The sequence below is a fragment of the Zootoca vivipara genome, chromosome 13 (assembly GCF_963506605.1).
Source record: "Zootoca vivipara chromosome 13, rZooViv1.1, whole genome shotgun sequence".
In the NCBI taxonomy this organism is placed as follows: Eukaryota; Metazoa; Chordata; class Lepidosauria; order Squamata; family Lacertidae; genus Zootoca; species Zootoca vivipara.
The window spans coordinates 37,927,806-37,945,830 of NC_083288.1; the positions used below are offsets into that span (position 1 = coordinate 37,927,806).

Here is an 18,025-nt window from a genome sequence, read left to right on the forward strand (position 1 = left end):
ACGGAAAGCCCATCATATTCAAAAGTTCATGACAGTCGTTACTCCACGAGCGGCGCATGCGCGGATGATTCGCTCGGTTTTGCGCGGCGCATGCGCTCAACAAGAAGATTATAGACATAAAGATTATAGACTTGTACGTTGAGGCTGCCACCGGGTTTACTTCGGGCGTCATATTCGGTCTCCTCCAGGACGGAGAAAATGACGGGGTTAGGTGTGACGGAGAAGTGGAGTGTCCACGCCCCATAAACAGCAGCAAAAATAGGAGATCGTACTATTTCTTAATCGGGAGTCGTTCCGTATTTTTTAATTTTTTTAAAATTAAGCATTTCAAAGTGCAGCACACACCTATCTGCATGCATGCGAATCGCCGGAGCACCAGGATTTTGTGTGCAACTGAGCGCTGGATTTGGCCTCGGGGTACAATTTAAGCAGATTATTCAGCTTTCCTGCAGTCTGAAGAGTATTTTACGTGAGGAGTTGTTGCAGAACAGCTTCTCCGTTATATTACCGGTATCATTATTATTTCGATACTTCTACTCCGCTCTTCCAAGTGAATACCCAAAGCAGCTTACGAAAGAAATAGAAACCCAATACAGTATACAATATCAAAGCCCTAAATCAATACAAATTGTTATTAACGCAGCAATATTTCACGGGGCGGCGGCATTGCAGGGCTGTGCAAAGCGCTCTTTCTTTCCCTCCCGCAGTACCGCAGCCTGCAAGAATGAGGATGATTAATGGGCTGCATTGGCGTTGCCAGGGTTTTTCTTCTTAAACGAAAACGCGTTTTCCGCACTAAATGACAATTCTTCTTTTGTTTCGGGCGGGGGGAGGCGGCAATCAGAGGTGAGAAATGCGCGGGTGGGGGGTTCCGATCCCACGTTCAGCCTCGGCTACGGAGCTGCGTTCTTCTATCTTTGCAGCGCTCCCTCCCACTTCGGAAAACCGCGTTGCCCCTCTTCACTTTTCCTGCATCTGTCTCGAAGACGGGCTGCAGCTCTGTGCACATGCGCAAAGCGCCTCTCCTGCTCCACTCCACCCCTCCGCCTCCGCGTGTCCCCGCTATTGTTGGCGGTTCGTTGTTGCCACGGAAACCACAAACTATCTGAAGGGGCAGTTAGGCCCTGGGTGGGGCGGGCTGCGTGCAATACGTTAGATGCGCGGAGAGGGCAGGAGAGAGGAGGGCAGGCGCTGAATGGGGGGCGTGATTTAAGTTTACGCAGACGTTTGCTGCAATAATTTAAATGTATTAATCATCCCGCGTTAATTAGCCCCAGGACTGGGCGGGAAGGAGAGCAAACATGCAGAGTTACTCAAATGCGCCCAGGTGGATGGCGGTGCATATGTAATAATTGAAAGAGTCATTTAAATGTATGTGCAGATCTGCCTTCATAAGAAAATATTTTGGTCGCGGCATTAATATTCCTGAAGGCGGGTAAGCTAGTCATTTAGGTGCCTCGTTCCTCGTAAAAAATGGATTTTCACCCTTTGCACTGGATGGCTCATTTGGTAGAGCAGGAGACTCTTAATCTCAGGGTCGCTGGGCAAAAGGTTTCTGCATTGCAGGGGGTTGGACTAGATGACCCTCGTTGGTCTCTTGCAATGCTATGAAATTGACACCTACGGTTCATATATTTAGTAGGAAATGTGTCACCCCTCCTCCCCTATAATGCTGAAACTTCAGCATATTAACAGCTTCTCTTTTTAGTTCCTATCCAAGGGTTTTCATGCTGAACTACTACTCATTGTTACTAAGTGATTGCTAATCAGAAAAAAACCCATTTTGATACCCCAACGTTTTTAAATTTACTATGCGTTTTTTACTCAGAAGTACTAGACGGGGTGAGCTGCCATTGCTCAGTTCCAGCTACTGCCAACCTAGCAGTTCGAAAGCATGTCAAAGTGCAAGTAGATAAATACGTACCGCTCCAGCGGGAAGGTAAACAGTGTTTCCATGCGCTGCTCTGGTTCGCCAGAAGCGGCTTTGTCATGCTGGCCACATGACCTGGAAGCTGTACGCCGGCTCCCTTGGCCAGTAAAGCGAGATGAGCGCCGCAACCCTAGAGTCAGTCACGACTGGACCTAATGGTCAGGGATCCCTTTACCTTTACTAGCTGAGTAATCCTAACCTCGGGCCATGTGGCCCTAGGGACCTTGAAGCAGCTGGCACAGCAGCAGGAACCAAATCCATCTCATATCCAGCGAATCATCAGCTGTCCTAGCTCTGCCTGTCCCTGTGCCCCCATTGCTCCATTTGGGGTGTCCTGTCCTAACTACTGAGGACAGCAGGGACTTCAGCAGTGGCAGAGTTGGACTGCAGCCCAAATCTTCAAATATCAGACTTCCCCCCCAAAGAATTATGTGCTTCAGTTATGCTGGCTGGGGGCCTATAGAAGTTTCCAAATGGTGGTCTCCAGACGAACTTCATTCAGGTGGTCTACAGCTTGTCTGAAATTACAGTTTAAAATCATACAGCATCTAGTGCAATGCAGTCATACCTCGGTTTAAGAACGCTTCGGTTTCCGACCACAATTAAAAGTGTTAGTGCTGACCTTTAAAGCCCTAAGCGGCCTCGTTCCAGTATACCCGAAGGAGCGTCTCCACTTCCATCGCTCTGCCTGGACACTGAGGTCCAGTGCCGAGGGCCTTCTGGCAGTTCCCTCGCTGCGAGAAGCCAAGTTACAGGGAACCAGGCAGAGGGCCTTCTTGGTAGTGGCACCCGCTCTGTGGAATGCCCTCCCACCAGATGTCAAAAAGAAAAATAGCTACTAGACTTTTAGAGGACATCTGAAGGCAGCCCTGTTTAGGGAAGCTTTTAATCTTTAAGAAGTTAGTGTATTCTAATATTTCTGTTGGAAGCTGCCCAGAGTGGCTGGGGAAACCCAGTCAGATGGGCGGGGTAATAATAACAATAACAATAATAATAATATATTACTATTACTATTTATTATTATTATTATTACTTTCAGTTTAAGTACTCCGCAGACCTGTCTGGAACAGATTAATCCACTTTCCATTACTTTCAATGGGAAAGTTTGCTTCAGGTTAAGTACGCTTCAGGTTAAGTACAGACTTCCGGAACCAATTGTGCACTTAAACTGAGGTACACCGGTACCACTGTACATGGAAATTGCTACAAAAGGCAGAGCGGTCTGCCAATTTTCATGTGGCCTATGGGGCAAAGTGAGGGGTGGGGGAGTTTGGGAACCACTGGGTTAGAGGGCAGAAGCCTGCACCAGGCATGCCACTAAAAATATACTGGTGAATACCTCAGATACGCTAGAGGTGCACTTCATCATAGTGCAAAGATAAAATACTATATGAAACTTCCCTCTACTTTATTGAATATAGCCACAACCTTAACAAACCTGTCAGCCAAAAGGAGTACAATAACTGGATGGAGTACAGTGGAACCTCGGTTTATGAATTTTCGGTTTATGAACGCCGCGGACCCATCTGGAACGGATTAATTCACTTTCCATTACTTTCAATGGGAAAGTTCGCTTCAGTTTATGAACGCTTCAGTTTATGAACAGACTTCCGGAACCAATTGTGTTCATAAACCGAGGTACCACTGTAATATGAAAGTGCCACCGACCAAGTGGGCTTTCCAGGCCTTTTTTGAAAACCTAAAGTGTGGCTATTGTGCACAGGGTTGCACTGTTGATATCAATGACACCGTAAAGTGCACAGCTTTGGATTGTGTCTGTGTTTGCATAAAACCTGCTGCTTTCTTTTTTTCGTATGTTTTTTTTTCGTATGATTGGGTTGTGGTGTTTATCCCACAGGAGTAAATATAAGTTTTATTTATTACATTTCCATCCTAACCTTTATTCAAGGAGCTCAAGGTGGCAGGCATAACCTCCCTTCATTTCATCATTACAACAACCCTGTGAGGTGTAGGATTAGGCTGAGAGACCAGCCTAAGTGATCCTCACCAAGGAATGGGAATGGTCTGAGTCTAACACTCCAGCCCAGTGGTTCTCAAACTTTTTCCTCTGGGACACACTTTCAGAATAAAGTATGAACCACCCTGAGTTCTCTGGGTATAGGGAGGTATATAAATTCAGTTAATAATAATAATAATAATAATAATAATTTGCTTGCACCACACTGAATTTTTATTGATAAGAAATACATTGGAAAACAAAAAAATTAGCAGTGCTTGGTTTATATAATAGAACACACCTACTTAATAATATGATCACGGGACATCCAGAAAGTACATATAAAATAATGCGTAAGAACACAAATCATTCCCCAAATACAATATTGATTGTCCTTGAATCTTCCTGCCATGCTTGCCATCCTCTTTTGCCCAACCCGTGTGACATGCCAAACCCTTTTCAGGACTACTGCTCTAGCCACTGGGTCATGGTTGGGTTGTTAGGAAATGCATCTCTTTGTTGCCTCAATGGTTTGTTCCAGTGGGATTTGATCACTTGGGTTGTGGAATGCTAGTGAGCTGCGCCAGTTTCTATTTTTATTAACTTTCGGGGGGGAATGTGAAAACATATCTTTACCTTGGCAAGGTGGTATACAAATTAAATCAATAATATATTCAAGAAATAATAGGTGGTTTAAGTAGAATCCTTTTCCGATATGATATTTCAATTACATCTTCATTAGCCCCTTAGGGAAAGATCTCTCGCCAACATGAAATACCCTCCATAGATGTGGAGGACAGCGGATGGTCAGGATGTCATTTGTCACTACTGCTGTCTTTGCTAGGATGGCATGGGAACAGGTGAGTTGGTTGAGGTCATATATGTGCAAATTCATCCCTCATTTCTGTACCATTGAAGAAAGAGGCTCCTCGTTCCGAAGCAAAGGAAATTTAAGTTTTATCCAGCAGCAGATGGTGGAGGGGGGGGGGGAGAAGGGGAAGGACAGGACGACCCAGGAAATAATGGCACAATTAGTTGGAAAGCTCTGGAATGTAAGAGTTATAGATGGACCTTTTGGTCCGATCCAGCAAGGCAGTTCTTACTATGCTCCAGTCTTGCTTTACAGGGTTGCAGTGTGAAAATCTTCATTCATTTTAACAGAAAGTATACTTTGCTCACAATGAACTGGCTGGCTGAGAGCACAGTGAGAACTGCCTTCCTGTATGGTGCCAAAGGTCTGTCAAGCCCAGCACCCTGTATCCAGCTCACAAGCAGAGTGTAGCAGGGAGACCCTCTTGTCCTTTGTTCTTGGCATCTGCTAGCAGAGGTGTCTTGCTTTTGTCCGTGGAGCAACCGCGTCCGCATTACAACTGATGCCAACAGGGTAGGACTTTGGGGGGACCCTCTCAGCAGAATGAGTAGAAGGGCCCCTAAACACAGCATTGTTGGCAAATGAAGTACTGTACTGTAATGCACATTTCCAAATGAAGAAGGTAGTCCCTTGGAGACCATGGAGTCCATAGCCTAAGCTTGCCTTGCTGCACCATGCTTTAGCTGTCATGGCTACCAGCCACTAAAATACTTTCATCCAAGAATTTATACAGTACATAACGGGGTGGGGACCAAAATACCGGTAACCAGTGGAATAGTTGTACTTTGCTGACCAAAGTGATGTGCTGACTTTCTGGAGGAAGAGAATCTTCTGTTAGTTAGGAGAGGTGAAATGCCAATTCTGCCTTGATAAAAACAATCTAATTTCTGACATTCTCTCCCACTCCCAGTTTTTGCAGATAGAATTTCCCTATCTCTTTATGCTGGGTTTGGCCACCTATCCCAGCTTCTTCTACACAGTGTATCTGTTTCTGCGTCACTTTGGGCAAATGGAGGAGCTCAATGCGGTCTATGTATCTGCCAGGTGAGAGACTACCTGGACATCCAGACTCTCGTAAGAGGTGTGTGTGTGTGTGTGTGTGTGTGTGTGAGAGAGAGAGAGAGAGAGAGAGATAGCCCTACCATTCATCAGATGGGGGGTGAAAATGGGAAGGACGGAGCCCAGTGTGCCCTTGCCTTCAGATATAGTGGAAAGGCAGTCCTATGCTGAAGTTCAAAGCAAGATTCAGCTGCCAGTCCAGTCAGCTCCTGTAGGTGAGCATGTAATCTTCTCCCACACACCTCCAGACTACATGATATCTTTAGCCCACCTTAGAAATGGGTTAAAGCAATTCATAAAACCAGGTCACCTGTGTTCTTTGGGAAACCCACCTGCTGCAGTTCCTATAGTCCGGCACAAGGTGTCAGTATTGCTTTAGTTACCGCCACAGGCACTTGCCAGGCTCTTTTCCACCCACCTATCAAAGGTCACATCAGGGTCACCTGCTCAGCAGGTGGAGCTTTATTGGAGGATTAGTCCCTAATGCTTTGGGAGCGGAAAGGGTTAATTGCCCCCACCCACCCCTTCATTTTACCTCTCTCTCTCCCCCCCCCCTACACCCTCCCACTTCCCACATCAGAGACCTGATCCTTCCTCACAAACCAGGCTGGGATTATAGGATTAGCCTAAAAATCATCCTGTGAGCACGGACTTCCTGCTAAGGGAGGGAGGGAGGGAGAGATAGGGGAAGGGATGATCTGGCACTCAGGGGGTTAATTCTGCTGCCTGATTAGCCACAAATGGGGGGATGCCTCCTCCCCCACCCCCAATCTTCTTAGCCAGCTTCTCCCAGTTTAAAAGAGGCAGAGGCTAAACCCAGGGGACTCCCTGCTGCGGTGAGGGTTTTAAGGAGATGAATGGGCAGATTCCTCTCCCTCCTTCCGCCACTCTTCCCTGTCCCAAGCCTCCCGCTCTGAGTCACCATCCCAAACCTCTCCCCGCTTCTGATCCACCCATAGAGTCCAGCAGCCCCAACCCGCATCCTCTCCCTGCCTCCCTCCTATCAGCACCCGCTTCCTCCCTTTCCTCCTCCGGCAGCTCAGCCCCTGTCTCCAGTCCCCAGGAGCTCCTGGCTGCACTGATCCTCGCAGCCTCCTTTTGCCCGCTCCTCTCCTCCGCCAGTCCCTCCACACACCACAGGCCACTGTCTCTTTAAGTTCCCTCCCGCACTGTGCTGACAGCTGCTCCCTGCTCCCCCTCCCTCCCCTGGCTCTGTCTCTCTGTCTGTCACAGCAGCTCTGCTTGGGACCAACCCGCACACCACCGCCATCCCCCCCTTCCCTCTCCATCCCCCCCTCGCCCCCTTGGTTACCATGAGTCTTCCTCGAGGGGAGCGCCTGGAGGGATCCTAGCCCTGCTGACCCTCCCCATCTGTGTGGCCCCCCCTCCTCTTCCTCCTCCTTCTCCTCCCCCCTCAACCCTGCAGCCTGAGCGAGATGTTTCACGCCTTGGTAGCAGGGGGCATTGTCTTCCCCGGCCTCTTCTTGTTGTCCAAGAACGGCCTTAAGTGGCTGCCATGGCTGCGATGGGAGGAGGCCGACGCGGTCATCGTCTCCGCCAGGTAACCAGGGAGCCAGGGGAGGGAGGATGCAGCCAGGGTCCAGCAGCGGAGGGTGGGCCGCATCCGAGGGTGGGCATCCAGCAGGCCTCAGGTGTGAGGGGCTAGGACTCTTCCCTCCCATATTTTCTTGAAGGATGAGGGTGGAAGCAGTGGGTCCAGGGCTTCAGGGAAAGGGGCAGGCTCCTTTGAAAGGGGAGTGGTACAATGGCATCGAGAGGATGGGCTATGAACTAGGTTTTTCTAATGAGGTTCTTTTTTTAAATAGGTCCTAGAATGAGGCGGGGTTGGGAGCCAGGTTTCCTGGGTTCGTTGGGATTGGAATGGGGTGCAGCAAGTTGCAAAGTGGCTTTCCCTAGTGGATCCATGGGCATATCTGCAAGGAAGCAAAGGGACAGATCTGCTGGATTCTCTGGGAAAGGTGGAGTGCCTGGGACCATGAGCCCAGACCTCTGGGTTTCTCAGGGAGAGATTGGGGCGTATTAATTGGGAATCAAGAGCTGCGCTAAAGCTGAACTTGGGTGATGAGGTGTCACTATCCCACGATGACAGCCAATAGAAGCAGTAGCCCAGATAAACCCAGGGTTCCTCTCAGCAAGATGTTTGGAGCCCAGCATTGAGGAGATTGGTGAACCCACGGTTAGGGTTAGGCTTTGGCAAGGTCTGTGACTTGTGAGGGATGAGATTCCCGGGGATCTGCTGTTAAGAGGGTGTGTTTCAGGAGATGAGGCTGTTTGCTGGGCTTCCCAGCAGTGTCAATACACTTTGTCTGCTCAGTGTTTCAAGGGGGACGCTCTGGGGCAGAATGTCTGGTTGCTCTCATTGCTTAGTGCATATATCTAGGAGCTCAAAAGCTGCTCCAGGGTTGGCAGTCTTTGGTGATCACATGACAAGGCTGTGTGTCAGGGTCACAGAGCAAATGAGGCTCTTAGCAATTGTTGCTGATCCCCTAAGATGACCTTAAGATAGCAGCTGTTCTGGGATGGCGAAGAGCATGGATTTGAAGGTGCTTGCCAGGGCTGAAGGTGGAGGAGGCCCAGATCAGCTCCAAGGGGCATTTCATTGCTCTGAGGTCTGCTGGTCTGGATTCCAGGGGTCAGAACTGGAATGGTGAGCAGACTATTAAGTCCAAGAGAAGAGAGAGGCAATGGCAGTAAACTTTGTTTTTGTTTCCCCCTTCTTCCCTACCACAGGTTTGTCTCCTCAGTGCAGGCCATCATGGCTTCCACGGTCGGCTACATCGTCTCCTCTTCCTGCAAGCACATTATCGACGACCAGTAAGTCAGCATTTGCTGTGTGCATGCCAGCCCAGCACTGCAGTGCGGTAACTCACTCTCTCCCTGTGTCTCCCACACCTTTCCCAACCTCACTTTCTGAACACGGCCCAGCAGAGTGTTGGCAAGGTCATGCTAGTGAGAAACCCGACACCCTCACCGGGATGGGCACCAAATTTAGAACAGGATGACAGTGACATGTTACAGGCAGATGTGCAGCAAGGAGTAGGCCTGGGAAGGAGTCAGTACAGGGAACTGGAAGGCACAGCACAGGAAATGAAATAATCTTACCAGCAGGAGGTGCTATGGGGAACAGCATTGGTGGAAGCAATGGCTTGTGGGAAGAGGGCAGTGCCCTGCTGTTTCTGCCCCATAAGAAGGTATTTGGGAGGTAGCTGGAGAGTAAAGTCGGGAACTTTGCTTTTGGAAGCTGCTCCCACTTGCTACAAATCCAACAGGGGGTGCTGGAGAGAACAGGGCAAAAGTGATGGCAATAAGAGAGGCAGATTGGCCTGTGTGGCACAGAGCGCTGTCCGTGGTGCTGCAGAAATACCTCATTCCTTGAGCTTCTAAATTCAGCACCATGGGCAGCTCCCTCTTGCACAACTGTTCCCAAGGTCCCAAGCAGTTCATGGGGCATCTGAGTTGAGGATTCCCAGAGCGTGTGCTGGAGAGAGAGCTGCTAGTCTCACTGGATTCTAGGACAGCTGCCAGACCTCGGTCTCTGCAGAGAACAATTTGGCAAGAGGGCAGCTCTGCAGGGCAAGCAGGAGCATAAACACAGCAGGAACCCAGAGAGCTCCTGGAAGGGGGACGGGATAGAGGTGTGGGGTGTGTATGTGTCTGGGCCTTTTCCAATTCGCCGTCCCTTTTTGCTTTGCCATCAGGATTGTTTCATTTCACGCTAATGAATTTAGCTGAGATTAGTCCCTTCCCCAGGACAGGCTAGAATGGGGGGCACGTGTGCTAATTCTCCCCTAGGATAGAGCAGGGCAGGGGATTAGACCAAAGCAACAGCTGTTTCTACCGCTGATTTGCGTTCTTTGGACTCATAATTGGCTTTATTGGGCAACCAGTGATGACGAATTCCTGGGCTCCCTAAAGGGGGGGGGAGAGTGGGCTCTAGCAGGTTACATCATACGGAGGCTGGATATCTGGATTCTTGGAGAGTAAACTCCAGCTGGTTAGAGCAAGGCAATTAGAGGCAGGAGTTGAGGATTCTCTTAGGGCAAAGAGAAGAGTTTCCAGATTTCTGTACTTGTATCCATTACAATGCTCTCACTGTGCCCTTTGCACTGGGAATCTCCTGTTGGGAAGCAATGTGGCTGAGGGCAGGCAGGATTTCAACTCTTTCAAAGCGTTCCCTTAACTGACCCCAATGCCAGGCTCCTGATATCATCTTTGCAGTCCTGTAACACAGAAACCTTCTAGCAGCGCCCCCATCCCCACCCCATCTGAATTCTGCTTGGATGCCACCTGCCCCATTTTGGTCTCCAAGCTGAGCACCCCACAGCATCTCTTGGGCCCTGCATCCCGCATAGCACTGCAGCATCCTTGCTGCTTTTCTGGCATTTGGCCTAATCACCTTGCATGGAGCCATCAGCAGAAATGCCCAGGCAGGCTGCAGTGGTGAGGGAGGAGAGTGACGAGAAGTCAGCTGGGGAGGTGGCAGTAAGGAAGTCACAGCCCAGACTTAAAGAAACAGCACTCCATTTGCCTTCCTCTCAGCCTGAAGGGGGAAAAGGATCAGGGCTAGAAGCACCTTTTTCAGTCCCTGAATTCCCCTCTTATCACCTGAAATGGAATAGGATTAAGGCTGATGTCCTGGACTTATTTACATTAATCCTATTACCTTTTATAGAACTTGTGGACTTCTAAATAAGCACAAGGTCGGAAGCATGGTTCGCTGCCGGTAGTCAGACAAAATATCCTGGATCTAAGGGGATTGAGGGTGCCCTGCCTGGGGGTGGCAGTGGGGCTGCGGTCAGGATTGAAAGGCAATGCCAGGACAAGGTGAGGTGGGAATGGCAGCCCGTAGCTTGGATATGGCTGTGGTCAGCGTGGCTTGGAGAAACAACAGGGAGCTGTCAAACCACAGAGAGCCCAGCGAGCAGGAATGGAAGAACTTGGGGGCTATGGGCAAAGCTTTGTTCTCATTGACCTTGTGTGAGCAGAGCGCACCAGCAGGTCATCAATACTCATTGATCATGGCTGTGAGCCTGTTCTAAGGGGGCGGGGCACCTCCTCTTGCTCTCTCTCTCTCCCCCCCCCCCGGCTGGAATTCCCTGCTGAGTCACTGCCAGGACTGTGTCTTGCTCACAACCTTCCCCTGCCCTAGCATTCTTTCTCCTCCTTCTGCAGGCACTGGCTGACCTCCAGCTACACCCAGTTTGCCATCCCCTACTTCATCTACGACATCTACGCCATGTTCTTGTGCCACTGGCACAAGTACCGGGTCAAAGGGCACGAGTCGGCCGGCACCCGGACGCTGCGCACCGTCGTCCGCGCCTACTTGAACAAGGAGTTGCTCATGGTGGTCCACCATCTCTTCATGGTGCTGGTTTGCTTCCCCATGTCTGTGGTGAGTGTGGCCTGGCGTGGGAACCTCTGTACATAGGAGGAGGAGGAGGCGAGGAAGGGATGGGATGGGATGCTGATGTATGGAGCAGAAGTGGGGCAGAGAGGGGCTGTGCGCTTTAGAGGCTGCTAACGCCCACCCCAAAAAGTCACCCTTCTCGCTTTCTCCCACTTCAGCTCTGGCGCCAGGGCAAGGGCGATTTCTTCCTGGGTTGTATGTTGATGGCTGAGCTTAGCACCCCTTTCGTCTGCCTCGGCAAAGTCCTCATCCTGGTAAGTATGACCCAATCCTGTGGGTTTTCTGGGGAGAGGAACGAGAACCCAGCGGGGCAGAGCAGGTTCTTTGGCTTCCTGGAGGGAGCTGGTGGTGGCCTAACTGTCCTCTCAACCCCTCCTCTTCTTTCCTGCCACAGTACAAGCAGCAACACACCCTTCTTCATAAGGTGAATGGAGTAATCATGCTGATCACATTCTTCTGCTGCCGGATCCTGCTCTTTCCTTACATGTACTGGGTATACGGGCACTATGCCGGCCTGCCCCTTTATCGCGTGCCCTTCTCCATCCCCGTCGAGTACAACTTGGGATCGGCCATCCTCATGGCGCCCCAGGTTTACTGGTTTGGCCTCATCTGCCGCGGCGCTTTCCGCGTGTACCGCTCCCAGGGCGCTGCCAAGGATCAGGTGCTGCGAAATGGGCACAGACCAGAGACGCAGGCGCTGGACTGATGATACCTCTCCCTCCTCAGCCACAGACGGACAGACCACATTTCCTCTAACTTATTTATTTATTGGGGTATGGGAGGGAGTGGGGGAGTGGGCTCCTAGGCCAAAGGGGATTTGGGGAGGCCTGGAAAGGCATTGCGGGGGGCGGGGGGGTTCCAGTGAAGTATTCGGAAGGGACGCAGACAAAGACAATAGTCCTTTGGTGCAGGGTGGGGTTCCTTTGCTAAAGGCAGCCCTCTAATATTGCAACATTCAGTATTTTGAAACTCTTCGGGGGCGGGGATGGGGGTAGAGTCCTAAACCAAAGGGATATATATGTATATATATATATATATATATATATATATATATATATATATATATGAATGATGATGTTTCTTTTACAGAGGGACTTTCAGGCCAGTGGTTATATAGGAGTGCTGAGAACAGGGTACATGGACGAAGTTTCTTTGAGGCTGCAAGATAAGAATAAGGCATCTCTAGTGTGTTGGGCTCTCGCAAGTCACCCCCCCCCAAATAATAATATGTGTGCTATTTATTTCCACACAATGCTGTGAGCACCCCAGGACTTCCTGAGCCCATACTAGGCAAGGAGACAACTCCTTTGGGTGGGGTGGTGCTGTTTCTTGGGAACAGAGAGAGATGCTAGTGATGGGGGTGGGGAGGTAGGGAAGAGAGACAACGGGAGCTTTTCTGTACTATTATCCATAGAGTCACAGTATCACAGCTATTATTAAAAGGGGCAGGGAAATAGTCTGGATTTCCTCACACTGTATTGTTAGGGGTTCTATCAGCAGAATTAGGAATTGTTGTAGGGTAGCTGATAGGGAAACACCCTGGAATTTTTGGATGCTGCTAAATTGCAAGTGATCCTTCAGTATTACTGTGATGCCACCTGCCCAGAAAACCCCAAAATGCTGTATAAAATGTATCCCCTTGCACTGGGAAGGTTCCAAGAGGTGTGCTTCCTAACATGCACCCACCCCTCCCTCCACCTAGCAATAACCAAGCCTCTTGCCTCCACCTCCTCCTCTGTTCGGCACACCAACCCCTTCCTTCTTCCCTCCTAGGAATGCCCATTCCATGGGGCAGGGATCCAGCTGTAAATAGGGGGTGGGCGGGCTGTATTTATAACCTGAGGTCTGCAAAAGTATTAAAGGAGCCTTTATCTAATGCCAGCAGAGGGCCAATGTGTGTCTTTATTACTTCTCCCTGCTAAGCCTTCCACAGGCCGCTCGCAGTCCTGAACTTAGGTCTGTCTGCTGTTTAAGCCCTCGTGTGCCCCATAAACCAAACCTGCCAATCCCAGCTCCCCCTCCCCCCTTGATTTTCCATTGGCACATCACACCAATCACAAAAGAACCCCTCATTCAATCGCCTTTTATTGAACAGAGGAAAAGACACAGGGGTGGATGGCTGGCTGGCTGGCTGGCTGGCTAGAGCCGTGTCTGCTGATCACCTGGATGTTTATCCTGCATTTGACTTCTTGAAGATCCTGAATGAAATTGTGGAAGAAGAAGGAGGAGGGGAGTGTCATTCCATCCGTGGAGGTGGGAGTAAATAATGACACCCAAAGGCAATAAGGAGGCAGGGAGAATACTTGCAGTATAACATACACCGGCCAAAATGACACGTACACTTTAGATATGATCTGATAGAGGAAGAACAGCAGGATGAGTATAATGGATCCCACTAGGATATAACGCAGCTGGTGTGGGAATGAACCTGTAGGGGGCAGAGAAAAGGAAGGTTGGTAGGGAAGGTTTGTCACAGGGAAATAGGGCAAGGCTAGAGCAGAGCTGGGGCAAGGAGGAGGAAGCCCAAAGCAGCCCTGAATCATTCTGGAAAGGGAGGACAGCAGAGGTTAGGCATAGAGCAGGGTGAATCAAGCCATTAGTCCACCTAGCCTAATATGGTCAACTCAGGCCATCAGTGGCGCTCTGGGTCTTTCCCAGCTCTTACCTGGAGGATGCCAGGGATTGAACCTGCTGGGACTTGGTGCCTGCAAAGGCTGTGCTCAGCCCCCTCCCCTGCAGGTGCTATTGGGGAGGGAGTATTTGAGAGCTGAGACAGTAGAGAGGGTCAAGAGACAGGAGTGGCAGGGGGACTCACTTGGGGGAATATACTCAGGCTGCTCTCCAATGAGCTTGTAAACGGCAAGGATCTTCTTCTCATCCGAGTCGGGATAATCAAACCAGAGATGCTGATGTCGGGGCAAATCTCTCTTGGTGGCATTCTCTGGGTTTCCTGCACGAGCTGTGGGCCCCAAAAGCATCTCCCATCAGTGGGCGTTTTAGCATTCCTGTGCTTAGTCCATTTACCTCATTACAAATGCAAGCAAACAAAAAATATGTTTTCCAAGAAACATTTGTGACTAATTTCCTGTTCCACGAACAGTCGTGCCCTTGCATTGCAGCAGCAATGAGTATTTCTCTTCCAGCCAGCCACACAATGCTAATGCCTTATTGTAGCCATGATTTAGGCCCCACACAACCCACCACAAACTCCTTTGGCCTCATGAACAGTTGCCCCACACAGCCCTTTGCTTGGGCAAGAGAGGAAGTTAAAAAGGAGCAAATGTTTCCTGCTACAATCTGCGCTGCAAGATGAATGTGGAGAAGGAAAGAAGCCTCAGCAATCCAACATCACCAGAACCTTATTGCGATGATAATCTCCACCGAGAACCTATTTGGAAGCTACTGTGGTAATAGGGAATTTTTGCAGTAACTATATCACTTCAACAAGTATAACATGTAGTTTCAAACTTGGTTGGTTCAGGGCTGGAACCATCCCTAGCCATATAAAAATAATGCAAGATTGTTGACACATTTCTAGATCAGAATCCAAGGACTCCCTGTTATGGCTTCCCATTAAAGCAGTTTAAAATGAGTAGCGTGGAAATGCCCAGGGTCGAAATTATACTGTGGAGAGACCCTTCACACGGCCAGATGAAACATCCCAGGGTTCATAAGGCAAGGTCTAGGAAGCAGCCTTAAACCTAGATCAGTATTGTCTACCCCAAAGGACAGCATCTCTCCAGCATCTCAGGTGGAAGGTCTTCCCCAACATCTCCTACTCCAGACCCTTTTCATGGGAGCTGCAGAGATTGAACCTGAGATCTTCTGCCTGAAAGGAATAGCACTGAGCCATGGTCACTTCTGCAGCACTCACTGCTGCCAGGGATGAGTGGGGTGGAAGGATGCCTAGTGGAGGAAGAGCTGTGCTCACCTGTCACAAGCCGAGGACTACTCAGGATCAGCTCGGAGAGATTTGTAAAAGTGTACAGGAGCTGGAGTAGCAGAAATTGCCCTCTGCTCAGCATAGCTGCTCTCCTGGCCACACCTACTTTCTATGACCTCACAATGGATGTGCCTCCCATCTCTGACCAACACTCCCTCCTTTCCAGCCTTCACTTAAAAGCCAAGATTCTTCCCACCCCCCAACAAACCCAGGATCAATGTTCCCACAAGAAGACAACTCCACACTTTAAATGAAAATGAGTAAGGAGATTACATGGATTGCTTCAGCGTTTATTGTACACTTCTACAAAAAAAAAAGGCACATTCAAAGGAGGCTCCGATGGCCTGGGAAAATTATTACATTCTATGTTTGCAAAGGTACTTAAAGCTCTCATCCAGAAGGAAAGCATCCATCTCCAGCATCTATCAGGTCGTAGAAGGCTTGGGCAAAATCCCCAACAATCCTCCTGCAGCTGTAAAAAGGTTGATAGGAGAAGAACCATCTGTGATGAGTGTGGATTGAATGCCCAGGCCCTGGAGTAGTTTTGCCTGCATGGAAGATAATTTTATTAATAATAATATAATTAAATCTGTATATCGCCCTTCATCCAAAGATCACAGGGCAGTCCACAACCTAAAATTATAAAATGAGAACGTAAAATAAACATAACAAAAACCAATAACCCCCCCTCCCACTAACACGTTTTAGAACATCAATCAGCCAAAGACCTAGTTAAAGAGAAACATCTTCACCTGGTGCCTAAAGATATGTAATGAAGGCACCAGGCGAGCTTCTCTGGAGAGGGCATTCCACAAATGGGGAGCCACCACAGAAAAGGCCCGTTCTTGTGCTGCCACCCTCCAGAGATCTCATGGAGGAGTCACGTGAAGAAGGGCCTCAGAGGATGATTGCAGGGTCCAGGTTGGGGCATATGGGGAGAGGTAGTCCTGAGCCATTTAAAGCTTTAAAGGTCAAAACCAGCACTTTGAATTAGGCCTGGAAACTAATTGGCAGCCAGTGCAATCAGGGCATGATCAGTGTAATTTGCCCAAGTGAGCAACCTAGCTGCCAAATTCTGCACTGGCTGAAATTCCCAAACCATCTTCAGAGGCAGCCCCACATATAATGTCTTGCAGTAATCTAGAGTTTACCAGAGCACAGACAACCGAACATAGGCTACCCCTATGCAGATAGGGGTGCAGCTTCAGCTGCTGGCCCTCAGTGCTACCCACCCCTAACTCCAGAAGGATACCATGGCCGATGGTATTGAGAGCCACTGAGACGTTGAGGGGAATTAACAGGGACACATTCCCCCTGTCTCTCTCCCAACAGAGGTCATCATACAGGGCAACCAAAGCAGCTTCTGTGCTAAAACCAGACCTGAACCCCGACTGAAATGGCTCTAGAAAATCATTTCCCTCCAAGAATGCCTGGATCTGGTCTGCGACCACCCGCTCAATGACCTTGCCCAAGAAGCGAGATAATTCATCAATCCTCTTGCCCAAAACATAGCAATCTCTTAGGATTCCCTGTTGCTAACACTCTAGTTCTGTTTTGCCTCCCACATTCCCTCAAGTCCTTAGGCCAGGTCAAGTTACTTGCTTTAGAAAAAGCTCGGTTATCTTCTACTCCACCTGGCAGGGCCATCACCTGTTGCCAGATCCTTCCTAACGGAAGCCGCCAGCAGGGATTGAACTGGGACCAAGCACAAGCTTTGCCACTGAGTTATGGCTCCATCCCCGATAAAAAAGTGACAAGCTTCTAAAGAACCCCTCCCTATTGCTCCAGAACCCTCTCTCCTCTCCTCGCTTCTCACCTGCATCTCTGGGCCGGCCACAGCAATGTCACGGATAGTGCTGGCCCCCAGCGCACTTATTACCGCCTCAAATTTCTTCACTTCAACAGCAGCCAGAGCCTCCGCACGAGCCACGTCCAGCTCGGCCTTAGTCTTGGAGTAGCGCAGCTCCTGCTCTTGCGCTCGGTCCAGACGCTGCAGTTCCGACTCCTGCAAGGGATGGTGGGGAAGAGAGTGCGCAAGATGCTCAGCACATGGGACAATGACAACCGGCATCAAAGGGTTTGGGTTGTTTTTCTGAAATAAACATTGCACCTAGGAGGACACATTGGTTTGGATCCAAACATCTGAGTGGAAGCAAAAGCAGTCCACTAGCACTGTTCCTTAGACCAGGAGCAGATGGTCTTGAATTACAACTCCCACTATTCCTTGCCATTGACCATGCTGGCAGATTATTATATATTATTGTAGATCAGGCATCCACAAACTTCGGCTCTCCAGATGTTTTGGACTACAATTCCCATCATCCCTGACCACTGGTCCTGTTAGCTAGGGATCATGGGAGTTGTAGGCCAAAACATCTGGAGGGCTGCAGTTTGGGGATGCCTGTTGTAGATTTATCTATACCTCGCTGTTTCCCCTAGCAGGACTCAAGGTAGCTTGAGTTGGGAATTCACCAACATCTGGAGGGCCAGAGTTTTTAGCCAGCTCTACCTTAAAACATCTGCACAAGAGCCCAGAAGTAGTGCAGCGTGTGGCATGCAATCTTGATAACTGGGCCTCATACTTCCAATTATGGAAGAGTTTTACACCAAAGGAAAAGCATTTATTATTATTATTTTCCACTTTTCTTTCCCGATGTCCTGGAGACAAGGGTATAAAGAGAGGCCCCACTTCAACAAGAGGAAGATGGCTTTTGTACACTGAAAGGCACTTCTGGATCCAGTCCAATGTATTTAAAAATCCAAACGTGCCGCCAATACAGCCATCATTTCTTCTAAACAAATTTGGGTAGCTGCCAGGGCCTAGGGCTCACCGAAGG

At 49.4% G+C, this 18,025-nt stretch overlaps 3 protein-coding genes across 6 annotated transcripts in view; 1 reads left to right on the forward strand and 2 right to left on the reverse strand.

Moving 5' to 3' along the window:
• The first annotated feature begins 6,914 nt into the window (after positions 1-6,914).
• On the forward strand, positions 6,915-12,028 carry TLCD3B (TLC domain containing 3B). Its single transcript, XM_035134734.2, has 5 exons — positions 6,915-7,378; positions 8,569-8,652; positions 11,011-11,230; positions 11,404-11,499; positions 11,640-12,028. Exons 1-5 carry the CDS (start codon positions 7,254-7,256, stop codon positions 11,949-11,951), a joined length of 837 nt encoding a protein of 278 aa, XP_034990625.1. The 5' UTR covers positions 6,915-7,253; the 3' UTR covers positions 11,952-12,028.
• A 1,301-nt stretch (positions 12,029-13,329) lies between these two features.
• Positions 13,330-14,333, reverse strand: C13H16orf92 (chromosome 13 C16orf92 homolog). The gene is made up of 2 exons (XM_060281250.1): positions 14,061-14,333; positions 13,330-13,673 (listed from the first exon to the last, which is right to left on the reverse strand). Exons 1-2 carry the CDS (start codon positions 14,221-14,223, stop codon positions 13,330-13,332), a joined length of 507 nt encoding a protein of 168 aa, XP_060137233.1. The 5' UTR covers positions 14,224-14,333.
• Positions 14,334-15,433: 1,100 nt separating this feature from the next.
• Positions 15,434-18,025, reverse strand: part of MVP (major vault protein) — a 28,465-nt gene continuing 25,873 nt past the window's right edge. For all 4 annotated transcript variants that reach the window (XM_035134812.2, XM_060281662.1, XM_035134813.2 and 1 more), the window contains exons 17-18: positions 17,005-17,193; positions 15,434-15,736 (exon numbers count right to left, since the gene is read on the reverse strand). In XM_035134812.2, the coding sequence (XP_034990703.1) occupies positions 15,614-15,736; positions 17,005-17,193 (312 nt within the window). In that variant the 3' untranslated portion in view covers positions 15,434-15,613. The remainder of the gene's footprint in view (positions 15,737-17,004; positions 17,194-18,025) is intronic.